The following is an 18602-nucleotide window of genomic DNA, read 5'->3' on the forward strand; positions in this document are numbered from 1 at the left end:
TAAAACTCGTTTAAGCTAGTAGCAAAGTTGCAGCACACGAAAACATATCTGTATCATAGTTATATAAATCATAGATGATCTATAGATGTCCAAAGGTGTACTCCGTATAGATCGACAGATTGAGTCACCGGGCGGTCAAGAAACTGCCCGCGACACCGGAGGGGAAACAATACTCTTTTTCCTTTTTTGTCTTGTTCACTCTCGACTTGGAGATTATATTCTCTTGATACACTATTGGCTCTTGGCTCAGCTCTGTCCAGGTTCGTCAGACTCCTCTGGTTATTCAATTCCCTCCAAATGATCGGTGTGCACCTTCCAAGGTTGTATCCCTAGATTCATTGTGGTGGGGGGAGAACAGATAAAGTACTGTGAGTCGGTGTACTAACAAGTCACAGAATGCAATGAGCAGTCATTGAACTTTGCCATTACCGAGTCTTCATCTATATCCTCCTTCGCAATGTCTGAGCCCACCAAGATCAGCATCTTGGGCCGGGAGAGCATTGTCGCTGATTTTGGTCTCTGGCGCAATTTCGTCGCAAAGGACTTGATCAGTGACTTGTCCTCGACGACCTACGTCCTCATCACCGATACAAACCTCGGATCTCTTTATACCCCCACTTTCCAAAAGACCTTTGAGGCTGCCGCTGCTTCCATCACCCCAGCCCCACGACTCCTCATCCACCATGCGGCTCCCGGAGAAAGCTCCAAATCAAGGCAAACAAAAGCCGACATCGAAGATTGGATGCTAAGCCAGAACCCGCCATGTGGTAGAGACACAGTGATCATTGCGTTGGGTGGTGGTGTGATTGGGGATTTGACTGGATTTGTTGCAGCAACCTACATGCGAGGTGTGCGCTTCGTGCAGGTCCCAACCACGCTCCTTGCCATGGTGGACTCATCAATTGGAGGAAAGACAGCCATTGACACTCCGCTTGGTAAGAACCTCATTGGTTCTATCTGGCAGCCATCGAGAATCTACATTGATCTCGAGTTCCTCGAGACTCTCCCCGTTCGAGAGTTCATCAATGGCATGGCCGAGGTCATTAAGACTGCTGCCATCTCAAGTGAAGAGGAATTCACTGCCTTGGAAGATAACGCAGAATTAATTTTGGCTGCTGTGCGTAGCGAGCCGAGAGCTGGTCAAGGTCGCTTCGACGGCATCCGGGATATCCTGAAGGCAAGAATCTTGGCATCGGCACGTCACAAGGCCTTTGTCGTCTCCGCAGATGAGCGTGAGGGTGGCCTTCGCAATCTGCTCAACTGGGGTCATTCTATTGGACACGCCATTGAGGCGATCCTTACCCCTCAGATCCTTCACGGCGAATGTGTCGCAATCGGCATGGTGAAGGAGGCAGAGCTTGCGAGACATTTGGGCACCCTGAAGGGTGTTGCCGTCGCTCGTGTGGTAAAGTGCATCTCGGCCTACGGCTTGCCCACTTCTGTGAAAGATCCACGGGTTCGCAAGTTGACTGCTGGTAAGCACTGCTCTGTAGACCAATTGCTGTTTAACATGGCTTTGGACAAGAAAAACGATGGGCCGAAAAAGAAGGTTGTGCTCTTGTCGGCGATTGGCCGCACTCACGAGCCAAAGGCCAGTGTCGTCTCTAATGAGGATATTGGTGTTGTCCTTGCTCCCAGCGTTGAGGTTCACCCCGGTGTGCCAAAGTCGCTCAATGTCACTTGCGCACCCCCCGGATCGAAGAGTATCTCCAACCGTGCCCTTGTGCTTGCTGCGCTTGGTTCTGGAACCTGCCGCATCAAGAATCTCTTGCACTCCGATGACACTGAGGTCATGTTGAATGCCCTAGAGCGGCTCGGCGCGGCAACTTTCTCTTGGGAGGAGGAAGGTGAGGTTCTTGTTGTGAACGGCAAAGGCGGAAAGATTATCGCAAGCCCTTCGCCCTTGTACTTGGGTAACGCCGGTACTGCCTCGCGATTCCTCACCACCGTGGCTACACTTGCTACTCCCAGCAGTGTCGACTCTAGTGTCTTGACCGGTAACAACCGCATGAAGCAAAGGCCTATTGGTGATCTTGTTGACGCTCTTACTGTTAACGGTGCCGGTGTTGAGTACATGGAAAGCAAGGGATGTCTTCCTCTCAAGATTGCCGCTTCTGGAGGCTTCGCTGGAGGAAAGATCAACCTGGCCGCTAAAGTTTCCTCTCAGTACGTCTCTTCGCTGCTTATGTGTGCTCCGTACGCCAAGGAGCCAGTGACGTTGAAGCTGGTCGGTGGCAAGCCCATCTCACAGCCTTATATCGACATGACGACTGCGATGATGAGATCTTTCGGCATCGACGTGAAGAAGTCTACCACCGAGGAGCACACCTACCACATTCCTCAGGCTCACTACGTGAACCCTGCCGAGTATGTTGTGGAGAGCGACGCAAGCTCTGCAACCTATCCTTTGGCCATTGCTGCCGTCACTGGCACCACCTGCACCGTCCCCAACATTGGATCCAAGTCCCTTCAGGGCGACGCTCGTTTTGCAGTGGATGTTCTACGGCCTATGGGCTGCTCCGTTGTGCAGACTGATACTTCAACCACTGTTACCGGACCTGCTGACGGCCTTTTGCAACCACTACCTAATGTGGATATGGAGCCCATGACGGATGCCTTCCTCACTGCCTCTGTTCTCGCGGCCGTTGCCCGGGGCAAGGGCTCAAACCACACAACTCGTATCTACGGTATTGCAAACCAGCGTGTCAAGGAATGCAATCGTATCAAGGCCATGAAAGACGAATTGGCTAAATTCGGGGTGGTGTGCCGTGAGCATGACGATGGGCTTGAGATCGACGGCATTGAGCGTTCTACCCTTCGCCAGCCCTCCGGTGGTGTTTTCTGTTACGATGACCACCGGGTCGCGTTCAGTTTCAGCGTGCTGTCTCTTATCGCTCCCCAGTCCACCCTTATTCTGGAGAAAGAATGTGTTGGCAAGACCTGGCCTGGCTGGTGGGATGCCTTGAAGCAAATGTTCAGCGTGAATCTCAATGGCAAAGAGCTGAAGGAAGATGAGCATTCTGCCTCGGGCGATGTGGAGCGGAGCAGCGCCTCTGTGTTCATCATCGGTATGCGTGGCGCTGGAAAGACCACCACTGGCAACTGGGTTGCTAAGGCCCTCGGTCGTCGTTTCGTCGATCTTGATACAGAGCTTGAGACTTCCGAGGGTATAACTATCCCCGATATAATCAAGACACGCGGCTGGGAGGGATTCAGAGACGCAGAACTCGCTGTCCTTCAGCGCGTCCTCAAGGATCATCCTACTGGCCATGTCTTCGCCTGCGGCGGAGGTGTTGTCGAGATGCCGGAGGCACGAAAACTGCTTACTGACTACCACAAGAGCAAGGGCAACGTGCTCCTTATTATGCGCGACATCAAGCTGGTGATGGACTTCCTCCAGATTGATAAGACCCGCCCTGCCTACGTGGAGGACATGATGGGTGTGTGGCTGCGACGTAAGCCTTGGTTCCAAGAGTGCAGCAACATCCAGTACTATAGCCAGCACTCTACCTCAACGGAGCTAGCCCTTGCCTCAGAGGACTTTAACCGCTTCATACGGGTAGTTACTGGCCAAGTAGACAACCTTAGTCTCATTAAGAAGAAGAAGCACAGCTTCTTCGTCTCATTGACTCTGCCTGATCTCCAACCGTCGGGCGATATTATCACCGAGGCTTGTGTCGGGTCTGATGCTGTCGAACTGCGGGTCGACCTGTTGAAGGACCCTTCAGTTGAGGGCGACATTCCCTCGGTTGACTACGTCAACGAACAAATGTCTATCCTTCGCGGTCGTACCACCCTACCGATCATCTTCACTATCCGCACCAAGAGCCAAGGTGGCCGCTTCCCCGATGATGCTCATGATGCGGCAATGCAGCTGTACCGACTAGCGTTCCGTTCTGGGTGCGAATTCGTGGATCTTGAGATCGCGTTCCCCGATGCAATGCTCCGTGCCGTTACTGAGATGAAGGGTTACTCTAAGATCATCGCCTCGCACCATGATCCTAAGGGCACTCTGTCGTGGGCCAACATGTCCTGGATGCAATCCTACAATCGTGCTCTGGAGTACGGCGACGTGATCAAGCTCGTCGGTGTTGCCAATACCCTTGATGATAACAATGCCCTTCGGAAGTTCAAGACATGGGCTGAAGAAGCCCACGATGTGCCGCTGATTGCGATCAACATGGGCGACAGTGGTCAGCTCAGCCGTATCCTGAACGGCTTCATGACCCCCGTGTCTCACCCCAGCCTTCCTTTCAAGGCGGCACCTGGTCAACTATCCGCTGCGGAGATTCGCCGAGGTCTCTCCCTGATGGGTGAGATCAAGGCCAAGAAGTTCGCTATCTTCGGTTCTCCTGTCTCCGGATCGCGATCACCCGCTCTCCACAACACCCTCTTCGGCAAAATGGGTCTACCCCACGAGTACTCTCGCCTGGAGACTACCAACATCGAAGACGTCAAGGACTTTATCCGTGCCCCCGACTTCGGCGGTGCTTCAGTGACAATCCCCCTCAAGCTGGACATCATGCCCCTGCTCGACGAAGTCGCGCAGGAGGCTGAAATCATCGGTGCCGTCAACACCGTCGTGCCCGTCCCCAACGGTGACAAGCCTCCTCGTCTGATTGGCTACAACACCGACTGGCAAGGCATGGTCCGATGCATGCGCAACGCAGGCGTTTACGGCTCCACCGGCAACGAGAGTGCCGTAGTCATCGGCGGCGGCGGTACTGCCCGTGCTGCCATTTTCGCCCTCCACGACATGGGCTTCTCTCCAATCTATGTTGTGGGCCGCACCGCCAGCAAGCTCGAGGGCATGGTCTCGACCTTCCCGACCAACTACAACATCCGCGTCGTAGACAACCAGGCCCAGCTTGACACCGTTCCCCAGGTCGCCATCGGCACGATCCCCGCTGACCGGCCCATCGACCCTGTCATGCGCGAGACGCTCTGCCACATGTTTGAGCGCGCTCAGGAGATCGACGGTACTCTCATCGGCAAGACTTCCGACGCTAGCAAGCACCGTGTTCTTCTTGAGATGGCCTACAAGCCTACCGTCACCGCCTTGATGCAGCTTGCATCTGATGCGGGTTGGACCACCATTCCTGGTCTAGAGGTCCTTGTTGGACAGGGTGTGCACCAGTTCGTTCACTGGACTGGTATTACTCCTCTGTACCACGAGGCAAGAGTAAGCAACCACCTTGATTATATTCTCTCTTTGTTGCTCCATTGCTAACATTTATTGTCTTTGTGTTTAGGACGCCGTCATGGGTACTGCTGAATGATCATGAATGTCTCATAAATTTCCCGGGCTTTTTTATCTTCATTTTCCATATTTGACACCATACCATGTTCCATGTTCTACCGGCTAGTCAGCGGGTTATCAAAAGCATTCAACAAAACTTCTCCTGACTTGCATCTTGTTTGTCGTGTTCATACGATAGTTCTCATTTACATATAGTTCCCTTTCGGTCAATGCTATTGTATTCCATGTCACTCTCGTCCTTGTCTTATTTCTAAGGTAGCGGGAAACATTAGTGACTTCATTTTGTTAGGGGGCTACATAGTAATAGAAGTATCTATCGTTCCTAACTGCCAACGCTATGAAGGACTCACGAAGGACACGCTGCGCTGTCCGCTGCGATCTTGAAACTCATCAGAACAACGCGCTCTGAGTTCGACAGCACGGAGGAATTCATCGACGCCCAGCAATTTCGCCAAAGTGACCATCGACCTCAAGGGGGATATCCCACCATACACCGTGCATATCATCATGTTTCAGGAGCTGCAATCTATGCCTGGATTCAATACAATCATCAATATCTGGAACGGTGAGCTTTGTCTCGTAAAGGACCCAGTTGCATATATCAACTCTGCCGACTTTCTTGCGTACAGCTCTGCAATCGCGACCGAGACCCGATGCCAGCGTCTGTCATTCATGGAGACCGGCGCACCAACCCGCAGGCCTACTCATACAGGCTGAATGCGGGTGTCGAATAATTTCCATTGCTACCCCTGAGCTAAGATAAGTTTGATTGAGATATAGGGATCGGGGATATCATGAAGAATGAAAGTGACTTTGTGCATGATGCATAATCGCAAAAAGGGAGAAAACTGAGAAATGAAGATTTTTGAGCTGAACCCTATGCAATTTAGAATGTGCCTTCTACCGGCATTATCATTAGATCGAGTTCGACAATAATCATTTCCTCCAAAGGCCATCAAGCTTTCACTCAGCCTTCACCTCTGCCCGCGGAGAGATGGTCAACCACACGTCTCTCCAGTAACCAATCCCACCTTTGACCATGAACTTAGCCCCGGGTTTACCCTGTACAGTCTGTGGTCTGTACTGACGGAAGAACTAAACGACACATTAGCAGCCACTCCAAAAAAAAAAAAAAAAACAACCGGAAATGAACTCACCTGCAAAGGACCCTTAAACAACTCCATCATAGCAATATCCCTCCCCAAACAAACACGCGACCCATATCCAAACGAAAAGTTATACTTGTTATACAACTTCGCCTTCTCAACATCCAACCACCTCTCAGGCTTAAACTCCTCGGCATCATACCCATAAAGCTTCGGATCCCGATGCACAAGGTACGGGTTACAAGTAATCTCCGTACCCGCTGGCGCAAAACGACCATACAAATCGAGTCCCGGCTCAGGGACATAGCGGGGGAAGATATTCGGCGCAGACGGACACAGTCGCATAGTCTCCTTCACACAGCCGACATAGTAAGGCAGGTGCTCTAGCACCTCATCATACTGAGGCATATCTGAGATAAGGCCCTTACGGACGGCGTTATCAATTTCTTCCATCATACGCTTGTACGCCCCCGGGTGGGTCAGGAGGAACTGCACCATGGCCTGGAAGGCGGTGCCTGTGGTGTCAGCGCCAGCGAGGAGGACGAGCAGGACTTCGGCGCGGATGTACTCCAGATCTAGGGGCTTGCCGTCTTCGGTAAGAGCCTCGAGGAATGTCTGGAGCAGGTCTGTGCGATCGGATTTCCTGCCGTCTTGGATGTCTCTGATGCGTTGGTCGATGAGGCGGTCGCGGAAGCGCATTAGTACGCCAATGCCGGAGTTATCTTCTGGTTTGGCGACGAGGTACTTTTTCAGGAAGGTGGTCTTTATCCATGAGGTGAAGGGGTGCAGGCGGGCTAGGAGGCCGAAGGCTGGAAGGCCGTCGTGGAAGCCTTGGATTAGGCCGCCGATGTCTTCGCCTTTTTCGATGAAGCCGAAGGGCTCACCGAAGCCGATTTCGCTGATGATGTCGTAGGCCATGTAGCTGTTTGTATTGTTAGTTGGGGGCTTTGTTTTATTTGGCTTGTGTGCTGCTTACACTGCCCACCAGGCGAAGTCGAAGGCTTCGCCGCTCTTCGCGAACTTTTCGTTGAGTTTGGTGGTCCACGCAGTGATGCGCGCATCAACTAGTGGCTCCATTTTTTTGATGTTGCTGAAGCTGTACTGCGTTGGGGGTCAGTTTTTGATATCTGCAAATGAACTCGTATATCGTCGTACCGGTCCGGCAACGTGTTTTCTGAACACGGAATGGGTCTTGTGGGACCTCATATTGAACAGAGACTCGGTCTCGCCGAAGCTTCCAGTGATATAGTGTCCGGTCTTGTCTGCATTGCGGTGGTAGACTTCCGGAAGCTTTTCATGATCGCTGACCAACAACAACGTCGGGGAAATGCGAACAACAGGGCCTGAGAGGATTCACTTGTTAGAAAACATATTCCTGTTGGGGATAGGGTCAAGGCCAACCATATTTCTGAGCAAGCGCATAAACAGTTGGCACCTCGGTCTCCTGTAGATTGTGCCATGCGATCCAGAGACGAGTTACAGAGCCCCAGAAAGGACCGGGGAACTTTGCAAGCGGACTGAAGAAGCGATAGTAGATAATTTGCCAGCCAAACTTGAGCGCGACATAGGCCACAAGACCCAAGATGACATTGGTCACCGTCACCAGTGACAGGACATTTTCTGCAAGACCCATGGCAGATTTAGAGATGCTGGTACATGGAAGATGAAAAACGAGTCCTTTTGACTGAGAGGGGATAACAGCCCCTCAAGAACTAAAGAACCACGAATGACCGTTCGCATTAAACAGGATATCCATTGTAGTAAGGGCCAGAAGGCCATTGGCCAAAGAGCATTGGCCAAGGGGCTATGTCGAGCGAAGAGCACCCACGAGCTCGCAGCGTTTCCCTGAGGATTGTGCAAGCCTAGACCAAGCTAGGTCTAAACAGTTGAAGATATTCTCAGCATGTGGCATCTCACTGCATCTGCCCTTTCCCCCTTTGTGCTAGTCCTTGCGCTAAGAGCATTGGTGAATTGCAGAGGGATTGCGACTCCGCTTGCTCATTCAGCATCGCAGCTTTGTGGTTGGTCCACCGCTACGCATATCCCTATCAAATACCGACTCCATCGTAGCATAGCTGCCTAAAGTAGTAAAGATTTTCTGAGCATGGAGAAAGACGTTGCCAGCTGTCAAAGGGGGCCGTGCGGGTTCGGCACGCTCCGTCAAGAAAAGGCGCCCGTTGCCCACGAATATTTGGGACAGTGATCAGCACAGGATATCAGATGCTTTGAATTGCCTTGCCGAGTGCTAGGCAAGGCTTTGGGGGTTCCCAAGCGTCATTTGCGCAGGGCCAGACGCACAACGAAGTACATACCTCGCACTAAGACTGTGGAGCGGGAGGCTGGCGTTCTCCACTATGTAATAACCAGTGCTTCTCACTGGTCTCTGTACGTGAAGCTGCAGGTGATGACGGCCCAGCCCTCGTGCGAGAGTGTTATGAACCCGCATGCATATGCCGAGTGCGTTCCCTTGAAATGGATGTGGAAAGGGAATCAGGATATCCAATGCAAGAAAGGTCACTTATGCGGCCTTAAGGCGTCTTTTATAACTGTTTTTTGAAAGTGTTTTGTTTGGATATTCTCCCCCTTGTTGGTGTTGTAGGTAGAACCCTTGGAATAGTTGGTGGTAAGAACAGAACGACTTGGCGATGTGGCAAAATGACTTCCGAGGGTTTCTAGTGGATGAAGAACTTTTGACTAATATGTATCTTTTGTATGGAATTCTCATATTAAAGGTACAAAGAGTCCAAACCCCAACAATTCTTTTTCTCAACCTCGTTATTCTATTTGTGAAAGGTCTTTAGCTAATAGGTATTAATATTGACAAGAAATATCAAGTACACTCAAAATAATAGAACATCTATCTTCTACATACAACATACAATCTTTTATGTACTCCGTGTTCGTTAATGTGGTTCTCGCGCTTTTATATTAATTATGTAGAAGTAATCTTAGTTTAGAACGATCTATGGAGTAGTTTTACTTATATTATATATTAGTACTCTTATCATTGTTTGGCTAGCTCGAAGATTGAGGGAAATAAATGGTATGGATTCTGTGCCTTTGTACCTTTTGTATTGTGTGTCCATATAAAAGGTACTTAGTTTCAGGTGTGAATTACAGGTGTGTTAGGCGCTTGGCATAAACCGTGAGGCGTTAGGACCCCGATGAGAGCCTTGAAACAAGTTAGTCTCCGACTTTTGATGCTCCACTAGTTTTCTCCCAAAAACAAGAGAAAAAGAAGAGAAACAGGTAATTATGAGACAGACCAGGCCGCAGTGATCACCTGTTAATAAATCCAACAACGTCTATGTATATTATACTTTTCAATCCCCAATAGTTTGGAAGCAATAGTATATACTTCTAGTCCGGGGAATGATAAAATTGAAATTGATAGGCTCCAATCCCTAAGATTATTTGCAGAAAGGGGCGTGATATGTAATATTAGCACGGCATACGGAGTATCAAAGTTCCATTCCCTCGTACTTTGTGCATTCTCACAAATATGCAGTGCAGAATTTTACTTCCCTCATATCACATATATGCACAGACTTCCAAATCATCTGCAGTGTAGCCAATCTCGCTTACCCAAGGCGTCGCAATAGGCGGCCCACTCTCCAGGACGGCTCGGGAGGCAAATGGAGTCGTGTAGATCGGAGGTGGGCTACTTTGTACATAGCGAATGCCTTCTAGTTTGTGCATCACGGGCAAGGCACCGTCCATTACTCCGTACTCCAGATATACTCCGTAAGTGAGCGCATTGATAAAATCTCTTGAGGTTTTGAAACGTGCAGATCGTTCAGCTCCCCTCTCGATATTATGATCTAATATTTAGCAGGATTCACCATCAAATTCTCTCAACAAGTGTTCCCTCACATTTTTCTAGTCACTCCGGTTCAATTTTATTTTGTCCGTTGGATTAGGTTTATTGATTTACTCTGTATAACGTATCCAACCTAGATCATATTAAGATATTAGGATCACCATCGGGCATCTCGATGAGCATGAAAATAAAAATAAATCAGATCTCTCCACCCCGGGAATCTTCCGAGACTCACGGACTCTTTTTTTCGCTTTCGCTCTCTCAAATCATCTTTCTTGGTTTTCTTACTTTGTTGCTGGTTATAAGTAATAGTTCAACTTGGCAATGCACTTTCCAATGGTTATGAATTCATAATGATCGTCTTCGAGACGTCGAATGTGTCGACTAACGACTGGACCCCCTATTCGAGCCAATCCCATCCCGATCTTCAGGTGGATATCTTCAGTGCTAAAACACAATGGCTCCTTATTCCCGGAACAGGGTCCCTACGAGCAGGGATTGGGACTTGGTTTCTCAAAGAATGATATATCCAACGGTTGCACCTCGACAATCGGAGATGACATTTCGGTGTTTGAGTGGCAAATCATAGTGGAAAGCCCGCCCTAGAGCTCTTCGTGGTTTTCTCTGAATAAGGTGAGACTGGAGCCCTCCACATAAACGGCAGGCTTATTTTAGCATGCATGGATCACCAAAGGTCTCGAGTGGTGGACATACTCGGTTCTGACAGTCTCGTCTATCTCGTGTTACCGGAAAAGCGAAGGCCGTGCAAATCCCGATCATGTTTTCTTTTTTTTTTTTTTCAACGGTCTTTTTGATGATATACAGTGGATCTCAGGGACTACTAGATCCATGCACGATGCGCATATCTGGTGTGCGCAGTCGTTTTATCCCCTAGTCCCAGGGGCATCTGAGATAAAATATCTTTATAAAATGTAGACCGGGGTACCCAAGGCCATTCTTCTTGGTGTTTTTCAATGATACTTAAGTGATCTTGACCATCCGTTCTCCATGACATGGACATGTGAAACGACCGCCTATGCCATTCATTTAAACTAATTCCTTCCTTCACATCAATTTACGGTCTTTCTCTCTTTTTATTTCTGTTTGATCCCTCTATATTTTTCGGCATGGCTGTTACCAATGGTTCCCAAGGCCCTGTGGTCGTGGGCATCTGTGTGGCATTTGCCGCCTTGACCTTCGTTGTTTTGGCTCTTCGTCTCTTTGCACGCATTTATGTCTTGGGTCAAATGGGCGTTGATGACTGTAAGTGGATTGTGCTTGATCTAATTCACCAACACTATACTGACATCTTCAGATCTTATTGTTGGCGCTTGTGTAAGCAGAATGGTCTCCATCGTCAACAATGGTTGTAACTAATGGAAATAGGCATTGTCTTGGTCATTTATTGCTGTCACACTTGTCGGTATGTTCCACCTTTGCTTCCTACAGCTATTTGCAGAAGGCTAATATTATTTAGCGGTCAAACATGGACTCGGGCAACATATTGAATATGTTGACCAGACCGGGATGGTCAACTATGCTTTTGTAAGGATACGGGTCCCGACCTTGTACAGCATTAAATTACTAATATCTCCCCAGGCCGTCTGGCTGAGCTCAATGTTCTATCTCGCAACACTTGGATTCATCAAAACCTCGGTGCTGTGGTTCTATACTCGCCTCGGAGATCGCTATCTCACTCGCCTATCCTGGGTTATGATGGGAATTATTATTGCCCAGGCCACCTCATTCGTTCTCGTGGCTGCATTCCAATGTCAACCCATTAGCATGGCCTGGACTGGCACTGGACCCGGAAAATGCGTCGACATCAACCTTTTCTACCTGTGCAACGCCGCCCTGAACATTGTCACCGATCTCTTGACTTATACCTTGCCCATCAAGGTCATCCTCCATCTCCAGATGCCTCAGAAACAGAAGCTTGTTCTGGCCTTTATCCTCTGTCTTGGTCTTTTGTAGGTGTACCCCAATACTTCCACCTGAACGCTTTCTAACGGATTACCCTCTATAGCGCTTGCATCTCCTCGATCATCCGAATCACTTACATCCCCACCATGCTTAGCTCGAAGGACTCCACGTACGCCATCAGCGGTGCCATGTACTGGACGGTAATCGAAACCAATGTCGGCATCTTTGCTGCCTCAATCCCATCATTCAAGGCAATTGCCTCCCGCTTCCTGCCACGTTTCATCGGCGAGTACAGCAGTGGGAAGAAATATGGCCCTTGGTCAAGCAGCAACAACAACAACAACACTTCCCCGCGGTATCCATCTGGATTCGCCAAGGTCAGGGATCCCAACAGCCTCACTATGATCACAGTCAGTGGCAAGGAGGATATTCCCCTGGGTACGAATATTGGTGCGGTCAGCAACTCCAGCGAGGAGCGCATTATTCCTCAAGGCAAGATCTTCGCTCACACGGAGATCGAAACTACTTTCGAACGAAATGCTTATGGAAGCGAGAGTGTGCCGTCACTCGAGCGGGCTCATCAATGATATCGGACTTACGCTTATGAATTTCAAGGTCTGCGGCTGTGCATATAATCTTACGTGTAGGTATAATATTTTTGGACAATGTATTTCGGTTTCATATCTTCTATAACACATTCCAAAGGACATAGATGACATAAATCTCGTGTGTAAATAACTATGTAAATGACCGTATAAATCAATCTATCTGGTTTGTTCGTGATGAGTCTTTAGCTGAAGCTCCACCTGGCCCTGAGATAAACGAATGTCATCCAAGGCATGCAAATCGCTGAAGTGTTCAAGTTCGACGACACCAAAAGGTTTCCAAACCCCCCCAAAATCCACAATACCAATCTCCGCAACCACATGATCCCCTCTCATCCTCCACTGACAATATGCAATCGTCTCACTCCCGTCTCACCTCCACACGCGAAAAGCAGCCACCCCAACACCAATCACACCAAAAATGCAAGCCCAGTGCGTGAGGCCCCTCCGTAAATGATGATTTACAGACCTCTCAATGGCCTCAGAGTCATTGATTCGCGGAAACGGCACACCAACCGGAGCCTCGACACCCAGAGCCTCACACAACGGCCCCCACCCATCCTTGACATCAAAGAAAACCAACCTATCCTCAGGTACAACCTCCTTCAACCAAGCAATATGACTCGCATAAGTCTCCCTCCCATGCTGACCGGCAACACCACCATAAAGCGTCTCCCAAAGCGCCGCAAGCAAATATCCATACGGGATAAAATGCCTCATCCCGTCCAGCGGGAGGAGGACAGCACGCGCAAACCAAACACCCGTCAAACTCTGCACATAGAGCATACTCTTCTCCCACAAGATAGGATCACGAGTTGTACAGATGACCTTGGCGTCCGGAAACAGCTCCATGAGTTCCGGGATGAGCTCGGAGCCTGGGGAGTCGGTGATGGCGACATACCCGGCCAATCGGCGGCGCAGGAGTGTGAGCATCTTTTCCCGACTTGTGCTGTCGTCTTTTTTGAGCCAGTTTTGCAGAATCGGCATCCAGCTTTTTATCTCTGTTGGTGGACCTCTCGATATTTGCGTGCCGCAGTGGTACACCGGTCCGTGCAGGAGGATTTCTAGCGCTTGGCTGAATGATGAGGTTCCTGTGCGTGGTAGTCCGGCGCCGATGACTTGGATTTGGGTGCCCGGTTGTGGGACGGAGGCCTTTTGGCCCATTTTTTTCTGTATAGGTGGTTTGTTTGGGGTTGGGGGTGGTGTTGGTTGGTGGTTGGTTTCAGGTTGGCCGAACGACCCTCTTTTTTTTCTTCTTTTCTTTTTCCACCCGGCGTTGGCTATTTTGGTTGTTCAAAAATATGGGGACTCGTGAAGGTAAGGGGTTTTATTTATGCTGAGAATATGAACAGAATTTTAGCGGTTTTATGTTTCTTTGATGGATATAACTGCCAGATAGGAGACTCAGGCTATTGGGGGATTTCCGCCCCCACTTTGAAGATCCCCCCTCTCCATTATGATCGGTGGCCAGTCGGGGTTTTGAGATTTGCACAGTCTAGTTTTTGAGGAATCGAATCAGGTGTATGCGTTTCAGGGCGTGGTACTGTAGGTACTGGTAGTAACCAGGCAAATAGATCGAGTACTTCAACCTTGTCTAGGTTTTGCTGGTAGAGCTATATAGTTGGCGGCCTGAGGCAGTATCCAGTTGCACCACAGCATGAGAACTGAGCTGGGTTTGTGTGGCTCGTTGGTAACTATGGCGAGGGATGGGATTGAGGGAAGTCTGTGTATTCTTGGTCAAAATGGTAGTATCCAATTAAATAGAGTACATGTAAGTTGAAATTAAGATTGAATGTAGGGCTATTATCAAACTTGGGAATATTGGAAGTGTTCATGTCAGTGATTTAGCAGAACATTGCCATGTTCTTCTCTATTTGAAATATTTGACGTGTTGGCGTGACTCACCGTCAAATACTAAAAATTATCTAAATGCCTACATCATAAGTAGCGAGTATGTATATATATATATATTCAATATATCTGTGTATAAAAGTTGAGTAGTTACTCGACTAAAGTAACAGGGGGAAAAAAATCAACAAACAGGAACACCAACGACTTGAGTGCCATAAGGTATAGTTATAATAACTAGTTATGGAATCCTACATGATGCCGCAAATCTAGCAGAGTATGTCTTCATGGGCAGGTGTATTGACGTATTATGCCCTGAGTAATAGCAAAAAAATAAAAATAAAAATAAAAAAATAAAAAAGATAGACATAGCATGTCCTGGTTTCGATCCAGGGTCCTGTGATAATTGTTAGTTGAATGTTTGTGGTGAATTTGGTTGCGGTGAAACGTACCTCCGGGTTATGAGCCCGGCGCTCTTCCCCTGAGCTAACATGCTGATGGGTTATGAAACTCGGTTACTCTGGGATCTATAACTCTACGGTTCTAGTTTGAACCTATTCAAATTGCCACCTACGTAGATAACACATACAAAATAATAACTATTATTTAGCTAAACAAAAAGCGATAATATGGAATAAGAAATGTAGTATGCTAGTCTAATTAAGCGGCGGTGAATGGAATCATCTTCAACTTAGTCACCCATTTCTGGAAGTGGAGTTCGCGACCTAAAATTGTAGAAAATGATCCTAACGTGTTTACTAGTAAATTTGTAGCTATCTTATGGCTTTATATAACTTACTATATATAGTCACTTAAAATGTATTATTCTAAAGCAAGTTATATCTCACTGAACTGATATATTTTCCACCAATCAGCATGTTAGCTCAGGGGAAGAGCGCCGGGCTCATAACCCGGAGGTACGTTTCACCGCAACCAAATTCACCACAAACATTCAACTAACAATTATCACAGGACCCTGGATCGAAACCAGGACATGCTATGTCTATCTTTTTTTCCTTTTTATTTTTTTCCTTTTATATAATTACCTCGTTATCAGTACCATCATCAAGTCCATAATTTTGGGGAGAATTCAATAGACTCCTCTAAATTGCAGGTCTCACAGAGCCTTTTCTACCTTCAAAATTTCTAACTTAACGTACTCATCATTAAAATCGCTTATCACCCCCAAGTCATCGTATGTCAGGCCCTCTGCATTGTGATTTAATCCACTCAAGATGGGATATTAGCGCAACAAGGGGCGATATAAAGGATATAGTACACTCATTTTGTACTGAGAAATCGAAATCGAACCCAATCAAGAATTGGTGGCTTTTGCGCAACTATTCTGGACTCTGAAAATTCCATTCTTATCACATCAAGTGTACCTATTTCTCCCCGGGGGATCACTACTTGGTCTATTCAAAGACCTGATAACAAACCAACGTCTCTTGAACCCCTGGCTTTCCAGGGTAGAATAGCCTTCCAGAATGTCCACGAGTGTGTTCATTTTTCGTAAATTGCACTATCCAGTCGCTTTTAGCCAGCAATGAAAATCTCCATGGCTATCTTGACCGCGGATAGAAACCCCCAAGCGGGTAGCAGGATCTGTTTTCGAAGCAGAAAGAGCATAAGCGTGTGGGTGTGGGGTCGAGGTTAGATGATATTGGAGAATAACTTCGTTTCTGTTACGGAGATCAAGCCCAAGCGTTTGTGAAACAGTGAACCTGAAACTACCAGCTCTGACTTCGGTTTGATGGTTTCCATGCTTTCCGGAATGCAATGCAACAAGGGCTTTGGCCCCTTCGAGGTACTCTTGAGCCATGCTGGCTTTCCTTTTACCCCAGGTGTCCTGCGCCTTAAGGATACGATCTTTGTGAAGATCCCACCAGTAATTTCTGATCCCCGGATCAGGCGAGTTTCGTATGTCGTTGAACGCATCCCTGGTTTGTTCCGCCCATGTCCGAATAACTAAATCCTCAGATGCAAGGTATTGCTGAAAGGTTGATCTACCGCCAATTGCATCAGCGATAGCTTTGTTCTCTTGGGTATCTGTGAAGCCTTGCCATAATGGCAATGCAACATTGAGATGATTACCCGACCACATAGCGTTTGTGTTCTTTGACAACCAGGAACCTAGATGAAGGGAAGTCAGTGTTTGGAATACTAAGCACATCCACATCTCTGCTAGGTTGAGAACTAGCTGCGTCTGAGTGGAAGACGGGGGATCGAGGATGGCTAGAGTGACAAAGGCTGATTTCATATCCACGGCAGAGCCCCACACCGAGTAGTGCAGTCCCATATTCTTCGAACGATGCCTGGGATCTTTGTGTTTCTCGATTCTCAGACACAGCACGCATGCTTGTCCGACGTAAAGCCAAAATCGTTTCGTCGTTTCATCCTCTCTCCAGAGAATGTGAAGGTAGATGCCGGCTTCTTTTTTCGTTTCTGAATCCTGTCCAATTTCCAAGAGACTAGGAGAGATTATTAGCAAATTGCCTCTAAATTGTCAAGGTCAAACATGTCTGGTCAGATCAAATTTTCCTTGTTCACAAATGTCCTTCACAGCTGGACTCAAGCTGTCTTCGAGTATTTTAGTAATGTCGTACTTCTCGAGCACAGAAGAATATCTTTCGCTCATTTCGAGGCGCACATTTGAAATCAGATGCTCCAAGATGGAGGTCCGATCAACGGGTCCTAGATTCAGGGTCTCAATCCCATTACCGGCCACCTCACTCCAGTTTCGTCGTTCGGCAATTGGAATTTCATCTGTTGCTGATCTCTGTGAGAAGCGGTCATTTTCCGATTCATTCGACGCTTGAATCATGGCCATCGGGGCTTTGGGTGAATCATGAGATGGCATCTCTAGCGCAATAATGAAAAAAAGCATTAGAATAATAGGGTGCACACCTCGCGATGATTATCAATTCGATCAATATCATTCATAGGCGTTGTTTTTGTAGAGCGTGAGCAGCTTAGGTACCCTCCACTTCGTCCCCCATGGTATTTCCTTTTGCAGTAAAGGGCCGTATGACCCAGACCGCCGCATCGATTGCAAAATTTGCAGAGACATTGATCGTATCCCTCCACTAGGCATCTGCAATATCTGTCTTCCGCAGACATTTCAGGGTCTCGGGAATTTTAGGGGAATAGATACCTCAAGCCACTAGAATGAGATTGTGTGGTTTGAGTTGAAGTAGGTAGAGCAAAGAGCTGACGCCTCGAAAAGGGCCAAGATGGAGGATATGATGAGGTCGTACGTCAGTAAGTAATTTGTTTAATGTTGAGAATGGTGTATCAGGGTCGAGAGTCGACTGAAAGAGCAGCAGGAACTCTGAAATATCCGTAGATCACTAGGCAGCCACAGGGCCTGAGGACGTCAAGTCGGTATTCGATAGGTATGACAAGAACAGTATTGGTCAAGTGGCGGGGAAGAGCCAGGAAGTTGAGGTAGCTTGACGTTGACACCTGATGTATGGCGACAAACGCGACAACAAACGCGACAACAAACGCGACAACAAACGCGACAACAAACGCGATAAGGGTCAAAACAGTTGTTTGAATGGGTAGATGCTCAGTTCCAAATCCGAGCGAGGGGTTGCAGAGTCGGAGTTGTAGTGACATTGGAAGATACCTAAGACCACACTTGTGTGATGCTTTAGCGAGGGGTAGTACGAGACTATGGAACATACTACTGGGGAGCAAAAAGGGCCATACTCTCCGAAGGGGACTTTGATCTTTCTCTTCATATCGCCCTCATCTGAGGCTGCATGATTTCATAGTTGTCTAGAGCCGACCGACATGTGTTCATGTGTAGAGTGATATAGGTGCCTGTATCGTCTGATTGGAATCTGCAGGCATCGAGTACGCACTTGCATGAGACGGGGTATGGGGTGTTACCTTTGAAGTCACATAAGAAAGGTTAGCAGTTCGAGAAAAGATAATACGATGTTAGTACTAGGGGTATTTCGACGTGTGCTTGTTATGATTGATTTGCTCTAATGCTGCCTAGTTGTACAGACTATAGGGTGACCACGATAGTA

General features: G+C 48.1%; 7 protein-coding genes across 7 annotated transcripts; 3 read left to right on the plus strand and 4 right to left on the minus strand.

Moving 5' to 3' along the window:
* Positions 1 to 190: 190 nt before the first annotated feature.
* N7455_003149 (pentafunctional protein ARO1) lies at positions 191 to 5469 on the plus strand (the record flags this gene model as incomplete). Its single annotated transcript, XM_040960710.2, has 3 exons — positions 191 to 260; positions 396 to 5182; positions 5253 to 5469. Coding segments are annotated over 3 exons (4884 nt in total), but the record flags the coding sequence as incomplete, so codon positions are not given.
* A 298-nt stretch (positions 5470 to 5767) lies between these two features.
* N7455_003150 (uncharacterized protein) lies at positions 5768 to 5977 on the plus strand (the record flags this gene model as incomplete). The annotated part of the gene is made up of 1 exon (XM_065604423.1): positions 5768 to 5977. One exon carries the CDS (start codon positions 5768 to 5770, stop codon positions 5975 to 5977), a length of 210 nt encoding a protein of 69 aa, XP_065462914.1.
* Positions 5978 to 6223: 246 nt separating this feature from the next.
* On the minus strand, positions 6224 to 7999 carry N7455_003151 (cytochrome P450; the record flags this gene model as incomplete). Its single annotated transcript, XM_040960731.2, has 5 exons — positions 6224 to 6355; positions 6418 to 7288; positions 7343 to 7467; positions 7522 to 7709; positions 7768 to 7999. 5 exons carry the CDS (start codon positions 7997 to 7999, stop codon positions 6224 to 6226), a joined length of 1548 nt encoding a protein of 515 aa, XP_040808815.2.
* Positions 8000 to 11313: 3314 nt separating this feature from the next.
* Positions 11314 to 12696, plus strand: N7455_003152 (putative integral membrane protein Pth11-like; the record flags this gene model as incomplete). The annotated part of the gene is made up of 6 exons (XM_040960729.2): positions 11314 to 11449; positions 11502 to 11521; positions 11573 to 11609; positions 11664 to 11731; positions 11786 to 12156; positions 12213 to 12696. The coding sequence occupies 6 exons, from the start codon at positions 11314 to 11316 to the stop codon at positions 12694 to 12696; spliced, it is 1116 nt and encodes a 371-aa protein (XP_040808861.2).
* Positions 12697 to 13086: 390 nt separating this feature from the next.
* Positions 13087 to 13878, minus strand: N7455_003153 (sulfotransferase family protein; the record flags this gene model as incomplete). The annotated part of the gene is made up of 1 exon (XM_040960704.2): positions 13087 to 13878. One exon carries the CDS (start codon positions 13876 to 13878, stop codon positions 13087 to 13089), a length of 792 nt encoding a protein of 263 aa, XP_040808844.1.
* Positions 13879 to 16084: 2206 nt separating this feature from the next.
* N7455_003154 (uncharacterized protein) lies at positions 16085 to 17392 on the minus strand (the record flags this gene model as incomplete). The annotated part of the gene is made up of 2 exons (XM_040960728.2): positions 16085 to 17033; positions 17169 to 17392. The coding sequence occupies 2 exons, from the start codon at positions 17390 to 17392 to the stop codon at positions 16085 to 16087; spliced, it is 1173 nt and encodes a 390-aa protein (XP_040808862.2).
* Positions 17393 to 17856: 464 nt separating this feature from the next.
* On the minus strand, positions 17857 to 18183 carry N7455_003155 (uncharacterized protein; the record flags this gene model as incomplete). The annotated part of the gene is made up of 1 exon (XM_065604424.1): positions 17857 to 18183. One exon carries the CDS (start codon positions 18181 to 18183, stop codon positions 17857 to 17859), a length of 327 nt encoding a protein of 108 aa, XP_065462915.1.
* Between the last annotated feature and the right edge of the window lie 419 nt (positions 18184 to 18602).

Source organism: Penicillium solitum, assembly GCF_028829755.1.
Source record: "Penicillium solitum strain IBT 25940 chromosome Unknown utg000001l_segment0_segment0, whole genome shotgun sequence".
Classification (NCBI taxonomy): Eukaryota; Fungi; Ascomycota; class Eurotiomycetes; order Eurotiales; family Aspergillaceae; genus Penicillium; species Penicillium solitum.